The sequence below is a fragment of the Heterodontus francisci genome, chromosome 36 (assembly GCF_036365525.1).
Source record: "Heterodontus francisci isolate sHetFra1 chromosome 36, sHetFra1.hap1, whole genome shotgun sequence".
In the NCBI taxonomy this organism is placed as follows: domain Eukaryota; kingdom Metazoa; phylum Chordata; class Chondrichthyes; order Heterodontiformes; family Heterodontidae; genus Heterodontus; species Heterodontus francisci.
This window is the reverse complement of record NC_090406.1, coordinates 53,593,217-53,605,840: the sequence shown is the minus strand read 5'-3', so window position 1 is coordinate 53,605,840 and position 12,624 is coordinate 53,593,217. Positions and strand designations below refer to the sequence as shown.

At 47.0% G+C, this 12,624-nt stretch overlaps 1 protein-coding gene across 1 annotated transcript in view; it reads right to left on the bottom strand.

Moving 5' to 3' along the window:
• Positions 1–6,093: 6,093 nt before the first annotated feature.
• Positions 6,094–12,624, bottom strand: part of LOC137351488 (zinc finger protein 271-like) — a 40,594-nt gene continuing 34,063 nt past the window's right edge. Inside the window, exons 4-5 of the mRNA XM_068015936.1 lie at positions 10,638–10,714; positions 6,094–7,958 (exon numbers count right to left, since the gene is read on the bottom strand). Of these exons, the coding sequence (XP_067872037.1) occupies positions 6,560–7,958; positions 10,638–10,714 (1,476 nt within the window). The 3' untranslated portion in view covers positions 6,094–6,559. The remainder of the gene's footprint in view (positions 7,959–10,637; positions 10,715–12,624) is intronic.

Here is a 12,624-nt window from a genome sequence, read left to right as displayed (position 1 = left end):
TTATGATTTTCTTTGGTGTCCCCCAAGGATCTACCCTCGGCCCTCTTCTATTTCTCATCTACATGCTGCCCCTCTGTGACATCATCCAAAAGCACAGTGTTAGTTTTCACATGTACACTGACGACATCCAGTTCTACCTCACCACCTCTCTCAACTCCTCCACTGTTGCTAAATTATCAGACTGCTTATCCGACGTCCAGTACTGATGTGCAGTAATTTCCTCCAATTAGGTTTTGGGAAAACTAAAGCCATTGTTTTCGTTCCCCGCTCCTAATTCCATTCCCTAGCTCCTGACTCCATCTCTCTGCCTGGCAACAGTGTGAGATTAAGCCAGTCTGTTCGCAACCTTGTCACATTTGATCCCGCGATGTATTTCCGACCTTATATTCACGCAATCACTAGGACTGCCTATTTCCGTATCAATGCCCGGCTTCGCCCATGTCTCAGCTCACTTGCTGCTGAAACACTCATTCATGCCTTCCTTACCTCTAGACTTGACTATTCCAAAGCACTCCTGGCTGGTCTCCCACAATCTACTCCACGTAAATTTGAGGTCATCCAAAACTCTGCTGCCTGTGTCTTAACTCACACCAAGTCCCATTCGCCAGCACCCCTGTGTTCACTGAACTACATTGGCGCCCAATCAAGCAATGTCTTGATTTTAAAATTCACATCTTTGTTTTCAAATCCCTCCATGGCCTTGCCCCTCCTATCTCTGTAACCTTCTCCAGCCCCACAACCCTCTGAAAGCACTGGATACTGAAAAGGCTATGGGTCCTGACAACATCCCGGCTGTAGTACTGAAGACTTGTGCTGCAGAAATATCTGCGCCCTTAGCCGAGCTGTTCCATTACAGCTACAACACTGGCATCTACCCAACAATGTGGAAATTTTCCAGGTATTTCCTGTCTACAAAAAGCAGGCAAATCCAATTATGCCAAATACCATCCCATCAGCAAAGTGATGGAAGGGGTCATCTACAGTGCTATGAAGCACCACTTAAACAGCAACAACCTGCTCACTGACGCTCAGTTTAGGTTCTGCCATGGCCATTCAGCTCCTGACCTCATTACAGCCTTGGTCCAAACATGGACAAAAGAGCTGACCTCAAGAGATGAGATGAGAGTGATTGTCCTTGATATCAAGGCAGCATTTGACTGAGTGTGGCATCAAGCAGCCCTAGCCAGATTGAAGTCCATGGGAATTGGGGGAAAACTCTCCATTGGTTGGAGTCATACCGAGCAAAAGGAAGATAGTTGGCCTCCAACAACCACAACCAACTTAGCCCCAGGACATTGCCAGAGAAGTTCCTCAGAATAGTGTCCTAGGCCCAACCATCTTCAGCTGCTTCATTAATGACCTTCGCTCTGTCATGAGGTGGGGATGTTCGCTGGTGATTGTACGATGTTCATTACCATTTGTAGCTCCTCAGATACCGAAGGAGTCCGTGTCCATATGCAGCAAGGCTTGGACAATATTCAGGCTTGGGCTGATACATGGCAAGTAACATTCGCGAACACAAATGCCAGGCAATGGTGATCTTCAACAAGAGAGAATCTAACCATCTCCGCTTTGACATTCAACGGCATTGCAATCGTTGAATCCCCCACTGTCAACATCCTGGAGATTACCACTGACCAGAAACTGAACTGGAGCAGCCACATACTGTGGCTACAAAAGCAGGTCAAAGACTGGGAATTCTGCACTGAGTAACCCACCTCGTGACTCCCCAAACTCTGCCCATCATTAGGCACAAGTCAGGAGTACGATGGAATACTCTCCACTTGCCTGGAGGAGTGTGACTCCAACAACACTCAGGAAGCTCGATGCCATCCAGGACAAAGCAGCCCACTTGATCGGCATCCTGACCACCACCTTAAACATTTAACAGCACCTTCCAAACCTGCAACTGCGACCATCTAGGACAGGAGCAGCAGACGCATAGGAACACCACCATTTGCAAGTTCCCCTCCAAGCCATATGCCATCCTGGCTTGGAAATACGTCGCTGTTCCTTCACTGTCACTGGATCAAAATCCTGGAACTCCCTCCCGAACAGCACTGTGGGTGTACCTGCAGCAGTTCAAGAAGGCAGCTCACCACCACCTTCTCAAGGGCAATTAGAGATGGGCAACAAATGCTGGCCTTGCCAGCAAAGTCCACATCCCATGAAATGAATAAAAAAGGAACCTGCGTTCCTATAATTCTGGCCTCTTGAACATCCCTGATTTTAATCACTATCATTGGTGGCTATGCTTCAGTTGCCTTGGCCCTAAACTCTGGAAAACCCTTACACCTCTCTACCTCACTGTCCTCCTTTGAAACACTCTGTAAGACCTACCTCTTTGACCAAGCTTTTGGTCATCTGACCTCTTTATGTGGCTCAGTGTCATATTTTATTTTATAATGCTCCTACAAAGTGCCTTGGGATGTTTTATTCTGTTAAAGGCACTATGTAAGTTGGTGTTGTATCATGATGCACACTATTAACCAAATTAAACTCAGACTAGAAGTGTAAATGGCTGGAGAAAGGTATGTGATGCTGACAAGTTGAGGACTTTAGATAAGCTTATACGTGGATACAAGGCTACTGAGATTAGAACTGGGAAGTAGTCAACCATCAATCTTGGATTGATTTTGATTTAGATTTAGAGATACAACACTGAAACAGGCCCTTCGGCCCACCGAGTCTGTGCCGACCATTAACCACCCATTTATACTAATCCTACACTAATCCCATATCCCTACCACATCCTCACCTGTTCCTATATTCCCCTACCACCTACCTATACTAGGGGCAATTTATAATGGCCAATTTACCTACCAACCTGCAAGTCTTTTGGCTGTGGGAGGAAATCGGAGCACCCGGAGGAAACCCACGCAGACAGAGGGAGAACTTGCAAACTCCACACAGGCAGTACTCAGAATTGAACCCGGGTCGCTGGAGCTGTGAGGCTGCGGTGCTAACCACTGCGCCGCCCATACTTCTGCAGTTTAAAAATGCCTAAACCAAAAGACTGACATGCATATGAAACAACATAATACTGACATTAAAGAAAAATGGAGTCGTGCATGGTGGAAAGTGGTGTATAATTTCTTGGTACTGCATTATGTCTACATTTTTTAATAGTCCAGACTGTAATAATAAGTATTTTAATAATCATGTTGTGTTACTTGAGACTTGTTCAGATGGGAAAATAACAGCCTTACTGCAGGGGACGAGGTAAAGGCTGAGTGAGGAAAAAGAGGTAGCTCCTCGCCCTCAAGGCAGTGTCTGTAAGAATAAATTGTAGACTCTGGAGGGGATATAGAGAGACCAGACTTGAAAGGTTAAATAACGAAAGCTTTGGTTGGAATTATTGTTCTTTAAAATAAATTGTTTTTAGGCTTTCAAACAAACTGGTTGCAGGTGCAGGGTGACTGAAGGTCAGTTTGCTGCTGCATACGATACAACTGTAACTATACTTCAGAAAGATATTGTTAGCTATGAAGCATTTAGGGATGTCCTTAAGATGTGAAAGGAGTTACAGAAATGCAAGTTCTTTTCTTTATCCAATGAGCCTCTGTTTGATGATTTAATTGCAGGACTAGATTGTTTAGATATTTAAAGCTCTGAACTTTTGAAAACCCAGCCTATAAATAACCACAAGCCACAGAATTTTGCCCACTGCTGGAAAAAGAACAAAAAACACAGAACATGAAACCTTACAACTTTGGAGGCTGCAACAGAATGGGTAGAATGCTCCCTTTTATGGGAGCCTCAAAAGAGACAAAGGATGAAGATAAGGAAGAATCACTTTGTGTGGACACTCAAACGCTCTTCTCCAGAACAAAGATCTGCTCAGTCCCATTCTAAACCCTATTCCACATCTGTATGACTTTAGGTCAGTTGTCATTCAGCAACCAAGTAAAATGTTTAGCAATCTCAATATTAACTTCTGTAGTTGTTGTCTCTGAAGATTAAAATGAGTCAAAAGGCTATTTCCCTATACATAGGGACAAATTAATAATAATTCAACACTATTATTTACCAGAATTTATAGGACAAAGCCTTGCAGAAGACACCTCATTGCAGTCATTGACACTAAATCTCTTCCTGGCTGAACTACACCAACCACAGTGTCAGTTCATTCCATGTTATTGAGATTATTCTTCTCTCATTCCCATGCTGAAGGGATTGCTGAACCAAATGGGCAAAAGTAGCATTTAAGGCCCTCAATTATCCATCAATTCCCAGCAAGGATCCTTCTATCTGGTGGGTAAGGGAGGTCCTACTGTGTGTAAATCATAATAGGAACAGGAGTAGGCCATTCGACCCTCGAGCCTGCTCCGCCATTCAATAAGTCCATGGCTGACCTGATTGTGGCTTTAGCTCCACTTTCCTGCCAGCCTCCCCCATAACCCTTGACTCCCTTGTAGATCAAAAATCTGGATAACTCAGCCTTGTATATATTCAATGACCCAGCCTCCACAGCTCTCTGGGGAAGAGAATTCCAAAGATTACTGACCCTCTGAGAGAAGAAATTCTTCCTCATCTCCATCTTAAAAGGAAGACCCCTTATTTTTAAACTGTACCCCCAAGTTCTAGATTCCCCCTGTTGGCCAGGGGCTACAGAGTCTGTTACAAACTGTTGCATAGCTCATGAACTAAAGTAACCAGCGCTCAGACACTGTTGGATTGTTTCTGAACTAAAGTAACCAGCGCTCAGACACTGTTGGATTGTTTCTGAACTAAAGTAACCAGCGCTCAGACACTGTTGGATTGTTTCTGAACTAAAGTAACCAGCGCTCAGACACTGTTGGATTGTTTCTGAACTAAAGTAACCAGCGCTCAGACACTGTTGGATTGTTTCTGAACTAAAGTAACCAGCGCTCAGACACTGTTGGATTGTTTCTGAACTAAAGTAACCTGTGCTCAGACACTGGCCTGTGCTGGTAAAAACCAGTTTGTTTAGTTTAGTTTAGAGATACAGCACTGAAACAGGCCCTTCGGCCCACCGAGTCTCTGCCAACCATTAACCACCCATTTATACTAATCCTACACTAATCCCATATTCCTACCACATCCCCACCTGTCCCTATATTTCCCTACCACCTACCTATACTAGGGGCAATTGCTAATGGCCAATTTACCTACCAACCTGCAAGTCTTTGGCATGTGGGAGGAAACCGGAGCACCCGGAGGAAACCCACGCAGACACAGGGAGAACTTGCAAAAGTTTGAACTAATTAATTTATGTGACAAGACAAGGAGAGAGATCACAGGAATAGAGCCTTATTTGGACACGGTGTGATACCGGGGTCTTTGGGCCTGGGCCAATGAGGAGAAGATACGAACGAGGTGAGCAGGCTTAAACCAACCAGAAAGAGACAGCACAGTTTTGAAGAGATAAGAAAGAGAAGAAGTACAGAGATTCTCAGGCATAGAGCCAGTGAGAAACTCCGGAGACCAACCATCACGGAAGTGGAAGACCCTGCGTGAGCAACGCGGCGACGACATAAAAGAGAGAGAGAACAGAACGCCTGGCCAGCGTCAGCTCTCCCCTTTTCGGGTATTATCCTTTGTTGTCTGTGACCAGGTCAGGAAAAGGTCAGAGGAACCTAGTGGGTGTGCTTATCGATTCTAGCTAGCTTTGTTATAAACTGTATAACCCAGTATGAGTTGCATGCTTTTGTCTAACCAAGTGTATAAGCCTTATTCTTACATTGTACAACGTGAATAAAGTAAATTGATAGTTAAAGGAAGGACGGAGTTTCCTCCTCTTTGTACTAAGCCATTAACTGTAGCGAGTGGATTAGGTGGAGGGTGGCTCTCCTGTAACCCATATATCCCAAACACCCAGCCTGAGCCTGAATTAAGAGGACTTAGTCCCACGTGACAGCCAGGATCAAGTGGATGAAGGGAATAAAGGGGCCAAGGGGGAGTTGACTCCGTGCCACGGTTTACACCCCACAAGGGGAAATATCCTCAGCATCTACCCTGTCAGGCCCCCTCAGAATCTTATGTTTCAATAAGAACACCTCTCATTCTTCTAAAAGATATGCAAAGAAGCAGTCAGCACTGTTTGAGATTTTAAAAAAATCAAAACCCAAGTTTATATTTTGTACCAAAGATTGATGTCGAAATTAAATTAGCATTTCAGTCCAGTCACTGATTTAAGGGGAAAGATCAGTAACAGCAGCTCTCACAGGCACATTGCAGCTCTTGTCTTATTTGCAAAGTCAGCAGGTCCCATAAAAAATTAGCACAAAAATAACTAGTTTTACAGCATTTGCCATCATATGTTTTGAAGTTTTATATATGCAAACCTCTGCTGAGAAATCTTTATGCCATGTGGCAGTAGTTTCCTAAAGCAGAGATACTGGAGTAGAAATTCATCTTGGCCGTTGGCAAAAAACCATATGTTTAGAACAAAGCTGATTTATTGACCATGATCCAGAATTTTAAAATGCAGCCCTATTCTAGGGGTTATTCACATCAGCAGAAATAAAGCCAAAGTGAACATGGTTCAGTCCTAAATGTGATTCACAGGAACAGCAGCAAAATACACTCAGTGCCATCACACATGAGCTCGCTGGTGTCTCAGCAGGTCAGGTGAACAAGTGAATCCCTTTCCACACACAGAACATTTAAACGGCCTCTCTCCAGAATGAACGCGCTGGTGTATGAGCAGGTGGTATGATCGAGTAAATCCCTTCCCACACACAGAGCAGGTGAATGGCCTCTCCCCAGTGTGACTGCGTCGATGAGTTTCCAGCTGGGATGGGTAATTGAATTCCTTGCCACACACAGAGCAGGTGAATGGCCTCTCCCCAGTGTGAATGTGTCGATGAGTTTCGAGCTTGGACAGGGTCTTGAATCCCTTCCCACACATAGTGCAAGTGAAGGGACCCTCCCCGGTGTGAACTCGCTGGTGTGTCAGCAGGTTGGAGGAACAAGTGAATCCCTTCCCACAAATGGAGCAGGTGAACGGCCTCTCCCCGGTGTGACTGCGTCGATGAATTTCCAGGTAGGATGCACAATTGAATCTCTTTCCACACACAGAGCAGCTAAACGGCCTCTCCCCAGTGTGAATGCGTTGGTGTTTCATCAAGTGGGATGAACAAATGAATCTCTTTTCACAAACAGAGCAGCTGAAAGGCCTCTCCCCAGTGTGACTGCGTTGATGAATTTCAAGATGAGCTGGGCAATTAAATCCCTTCCCACACACCGAGCAGATGACCGGTTTCTCCATACTGTGACTGCGTTGATGAGTTTCCAGCCTGGGGAGGGTTTTGAATCCTTTTCCACACTCGGAGCAGGTGAACGGCCTCTCTCCCGTGTGAACTCGCTGATGTGCCAGCAGGCTGGACAACTGAGTAAATCTTTTTGCACACACAGAACAGGAGAATGGCCTCTCCCCAGTGTGCACTCGCTGGTGTGTCATCAGGTGGGAAGACTGAGTGAATCCCTTCCCACACACAGAACAGGTAAAAGGCCTCTCTCCAGTGTGACTGCGTCGATGGATTTCCAGGTAGGCCGGCCGAATGAACCCCTTCCCACACAATGAGCAAGCGAACGGCTTCTCTGTAGTATGAACCCCCTGGTGCGTCTGCAGACTGGACAACTGACTGAATCTCTTTCCACATGTGGAGCAGGCAAATGGTTTCTCCCCCGTGTGGCTACGTCGATGAGTTTCTAACTCTGAAGGATAGCTAAATCCCTTCCCACAGTCCCCACATTTGTAGGGTTGCTCCCCAGTGTGGTTTCGCTTGTGCCTTTCCAAATTGAACGACCGGCTGAAGGTTCTTCCACAAACAGAACATGTGTATGGTTTCTGCCCCCTCCGAATGGTGTGCTTCTCTTCCAAAGTCAATAACCAATGATGTTCAGGTCCTGGTGAATCGAGCGGCTCTGGCAGATTTTGATGTGATGTTTGATTTGAGCTTCCTGTCTGTAAATCTTCCATTTCTAATATCCTGTCAAGTGAGTTTACAAAAGTCATTAATGTAAGGACAGAGCAGAAATTTAGAACACAGTTCAAGTTTCTGTGTAATATTTTTTTCTAAAATAAAAACAAAGTGCTGGAAATACTCAGCATCTGTGGAAAGAGAAACAGAGTTAACATTTCAGGTCTGTGGCCTTTCATCAGAGCATTTTCTGTTGTGTTCCTCCTAAGCTGTAAATCTCCTGCGCCACATACTCTCCCTCTTTGCATTGTCAGCGTTTGGAATCAGCACTCTTCAATCCAATTACTACTACTTTGCCCTTCCCTCCTGAAGGCGCTGATTCGGGCTAAGGGACAGCTCCAACAACACCGCTTCTGACCATCCTTCATGCATGAACCTAGACTGTAACTAATGTCGGGATGTTTGATTGCAGAGGGAATGGAATTTCCACTGTGCACTATCTAGCCTGGCGCACCATCATCAACAGTTGCAGGAACTCTGGCAGGTTTTCTTACTTTAGCCCAGTGACATTGAAGCCAATTGTCATGGACCCAAATGTAGAGTTGGCCTGTCCTGAAAAGCGTTCTAAAAGGATGGATGGGCCAGAGAATATTTTAAAAGAAACATGCAGAAACTTTTAAGCACAGTTCTATAAAACATGTCAGCTGTGGCTCTGTGGGCAGCACTCTCACCTCTGAGTCAGAAGGGTGTGGATTCAAGTCCCACTCCAAGACTTGAATACAGCAATCCAAGCTGACGCTCCAGTGCAATACTGAGGACATGCTGCACTGTCAAGTGCTGTTTCTTGGATAAGACCTGTCTTTCCCCTCAGGTGGATGTAGAAGATCCCATGATACTGTTTGAATAAAAGCAGGTGACCTAGACAATAATTATTCCCTCAATCAACATCACTAAAACAGATTAGCACTTGCTGTTTGTGGCAGCTTGCTGTGCACAAATTGGCTGCTACATTTCAACAGAAACACACTTCAAAATTATTTCATTGACTGTAAAGCACTTTGGGATGTCCTGAGGTGTGCAAGTGCGCGATAAAAATGCAATCCTTTTTGGTGTTCCAAAAATGAAAAGGGATTTAGTATATGGCTTAAATAACAGTAATAGAGTTCAAAAAGGCTGCAGTGACAAGAATGCACAGGTACAGACACAGCCTTTTGCCATAAAAGCTGTGCCACTGCAAGGCTGCTGATCTGGACTATCTCAGCCTCCAATCTCTCCGTCAAAGCCTCTGCTCCCTCCCAGTCTCAGCAGCGGGTCACTCACTGCCTCAGCCTCCGCTCCCTCACTGCCTCAGCACCCGGTCCCTCGTTGCCTCAGCCTCCGCTCCCTCAGCACCGGGTCCCTCGCTGCCGCAGGCTCCGCTCCCTCGCTGCCTCAGCAGCGGGTCACTCACTGCCTCAGCAGCAGGTCACTCACTGCCTCAGCACCCGGTCCCTCGTTGCCTCAGCCTCCGCTCCCTCAGCACCGGGTCCCTCGCTGCTGCAGCCTCGACTCCCTCGCTGCCTCAGCCTACGCTCCCTCGCTGCCCTCAGCACCCGCTCACTCGCTGTCTCAGCCTCCGCTCCCTCGCTGCCTCAGCAGCAGGTCACTCACTGCCTCAGCACCTGGTCCCTCGCTGCCTCAGCACCTGGTCCCTCGCTGCCTCAGCACCCGCTCACTCGCTGCCTCGCTGTCTCAGCCTCCGCTCCCTCGCTGCCTCAGCAGCAGGTCACTCATTGCCTCAGCACCCAGTCCCTCGCTGCCTCAGCCTCCGCTCCCTCGCTGCCTCAGCACCCAGTCACTCGCTGCCTCAGCAGCAGGTCACTCACTGCCTCAGCACCCGGTCCCTCGCTGCCTCGCTGTCTCAGCCTCCGCTCCCTCGCTGCCTCAGCAGCAGGTCACTCATTGCCTCAGCACCCAGTCCCTCGCTGCCTCAGCCTCCGCTCCCTCGCTGCCTCAGCACCCAGTCACTCGCTGCCTCAGCAGCAGGTCACTCACTGCCTCAGCACCCGGTCCCTCGCTGCCTCAGCCTCTGCTCCCTCGCTGCCTCAGCACCCGGTCCTCCTCTGCCTCAGCCACTGATGCCCCGCTTCCTCAGCCTCCGATCCCTCACTGCCTCAGCCTCCGATCCCTCGCTGCCTCAGCCTCCGCCCCTCCCAGTCTCAGCCTCCGCTCCCGGTTTCTCACTGCCTCAGTACCCGCTCCCTTACACAATCACAGAATAATACAGTGCAGAAGAGACCCTTCGGCCCATCGAGTCTGCACCGATGCATTAAAACACCTGACCTGTCTACCTAATCCCATTTGCCTCAGCACCTGGTCCCTCATTGCCTCAGCCTCCACTCCCTCACTGCCTCAGCCTCCACTCCCTCACTGCCTCCACTCCCCCAGCCTCAGCCTCCCATTGCAAACAGCAACAAAGGATACATAGCCCCTCCCGCAGCCTCTGCTGAAAATATATTCACTCACAATTACTTGCTCGAGTTCACAAGATCCAATTTTCGTCGCAAATTTAGAAATATCTTTATTTTTTGATAATTGTACAATATTTGATGCTAAATAAAGCTGGAAAGAGCCGCTGGCTCCCGGCTCCATTCACAGGAGCAGAGACAAAGACAAATCAGGCATCGAGTCTGGCTGAGCCACAAACGGAAATCCCGCCTCCCGCTCACTGCCATTGGCTAGCGGTGATCCTGACGTCATCATCCTTACCCTTTACGATTGCTCCGATTGCCTGTCAATCTCCACACTGGAGGCGGGTTTTCTGACAGGATGATTGGCCTGAATCCCTGTCAATCAAACACCAATTAACAAATAAATACTGGAACTGTTGCAAATACTCAGCAGGTCTGGCAGCATCTGTGGAGAGAGAAAGAGAGTAAGTTAATGTTTCAGATCAGTGACTTTTTATCAGAACTGAATCAGATCAGGATTAACTCAAACTGACCCTTTCAATATTAAACAAACTATTTCATTATCTATTGGAGTCAATATCTATTCTCACCCTGCTCCCTCCCTGCTCTACATGCAGGTTCCTGCAGCTGCTGTTAGTCACCTTCCGACAGCTAAGTTTTACATTTTACCCGAATGATCAAACTGAATTCATCAGGAGTTCAACATTAGTCGCGGGTCAGGTTTTAGAAACAATCTCCAAGTGAAAAAAATTCATAGAATCATTTACAGCACAGAAGGAGGCCATTCGGCCCATTGAGTCCATGCCAGCTCTCCAAGGAGCTATGCAGTCAGTCCCATTCCCCAGCTCGATCCCCATGGTCCTAAAAGCTTATATTTATTTATTTTTTTATTTAGAAATACAGCACTGAAACAGGCCCTTCGGCCCACCGAGTCTGTGCCGACCATCAACCACCCATTTATACTAATCCTACACTAATCCCATATTCCTACCACATCCCCACCTGTCCCTATATTTCCCTACCACCTACCTATACGAGGGGCAATTTACAATGGCCAATTTACCTACCAACCTGCAAGTCTTTGGCATGTGGGAGGAAACCGGAGCACCCAGAGGAAACCCACGCAGACACAGGGAGAACTTGCAAACTCCACACAGGCAGTACCCAGAATCGAACCCAGGTTGCTGGAGCTGTGAGGCTGCGGTGCTAACCACTGCGCCACTGTGCTGCCCCTAGTATAGGTAGGTGGTAGGGAAATATAGGGACAGGTGGGGATGTGGTAGGAATATGGGATTAGTGTAGGATTAGTATAAATAGGTGGTTGATGGTCGGCACAGACTCGGTGGGCTCAAGGGCCTGTTTCAGTGCTGTATCTCTAAACTAAACTAAACTAAACTGTGCCACCCATAAATCATATCATAGATTATATCTCTCAGGTGGTCATCCAACTTCCTCTTGATGGCATTTATTATCTCCACATCTACACCCTGGTGAGCAGCGAGTTCCAGGTCATTACCATACGTTGCATAAAGTACAGGCCAAGTGCTGGAAAATGGGATTAGAATAGTTAGGTGCATGATGGCCACCATGGTCGCAATGGGCCGAAGGGTCTGTTTCTGTGCTGTATAACTCTATGACTCTATAGCACTAAAAAAAGTGCTTCGAGTCATAGAGTTATACAGCACAGAAACAGGCCCTTCGGCCCATCGTGTCTGTGCTGGCCATCAAGCACCTATCTATTCTAATCCCATTTTCCAGCACTTGACCTTGTATTCTATGGTGTTTCAAGTGCTCATCTAAATACTTCTTAAATGTTGTGAGGGTTCCTGCTTCCAGCACCCCTTCAGGCAGTGTGTTCCAGATTCCAACTACCCTTTGGGTGAAAAATGTTTCCTCAAATACCCTCTAAACCTCCTGCCCCTTATCTTAAATCTATGCCCCCTGGTTATTGACCCCTCCGCTAAAGGAAAAAGTTTCTTCCTATCTAATCTATCAATGCCCCTCATAATTTTGTATACCTCAATCTTGTCCCCCTCAGCCTTCTCTAATCTAAGGAAAACAACCCTAGCCTTTTCAGTCTCTCTTCTTAGCCGAAATGCTCCAGCACAGGCAATATCCTGGTGAATCTCCTCTGTACCCTCTCTAGTGCAATCACATCCTTCCTGTAGTGTGGTGCCCAGAACTGTACACAGTACTCCAGCTGTGGCCTAACTAGCATTTTATACGGCTCTAACATAACCTTCCTGCTCTTATATTCTGTGCCTCAGCTAATAAAGGCAAGTATC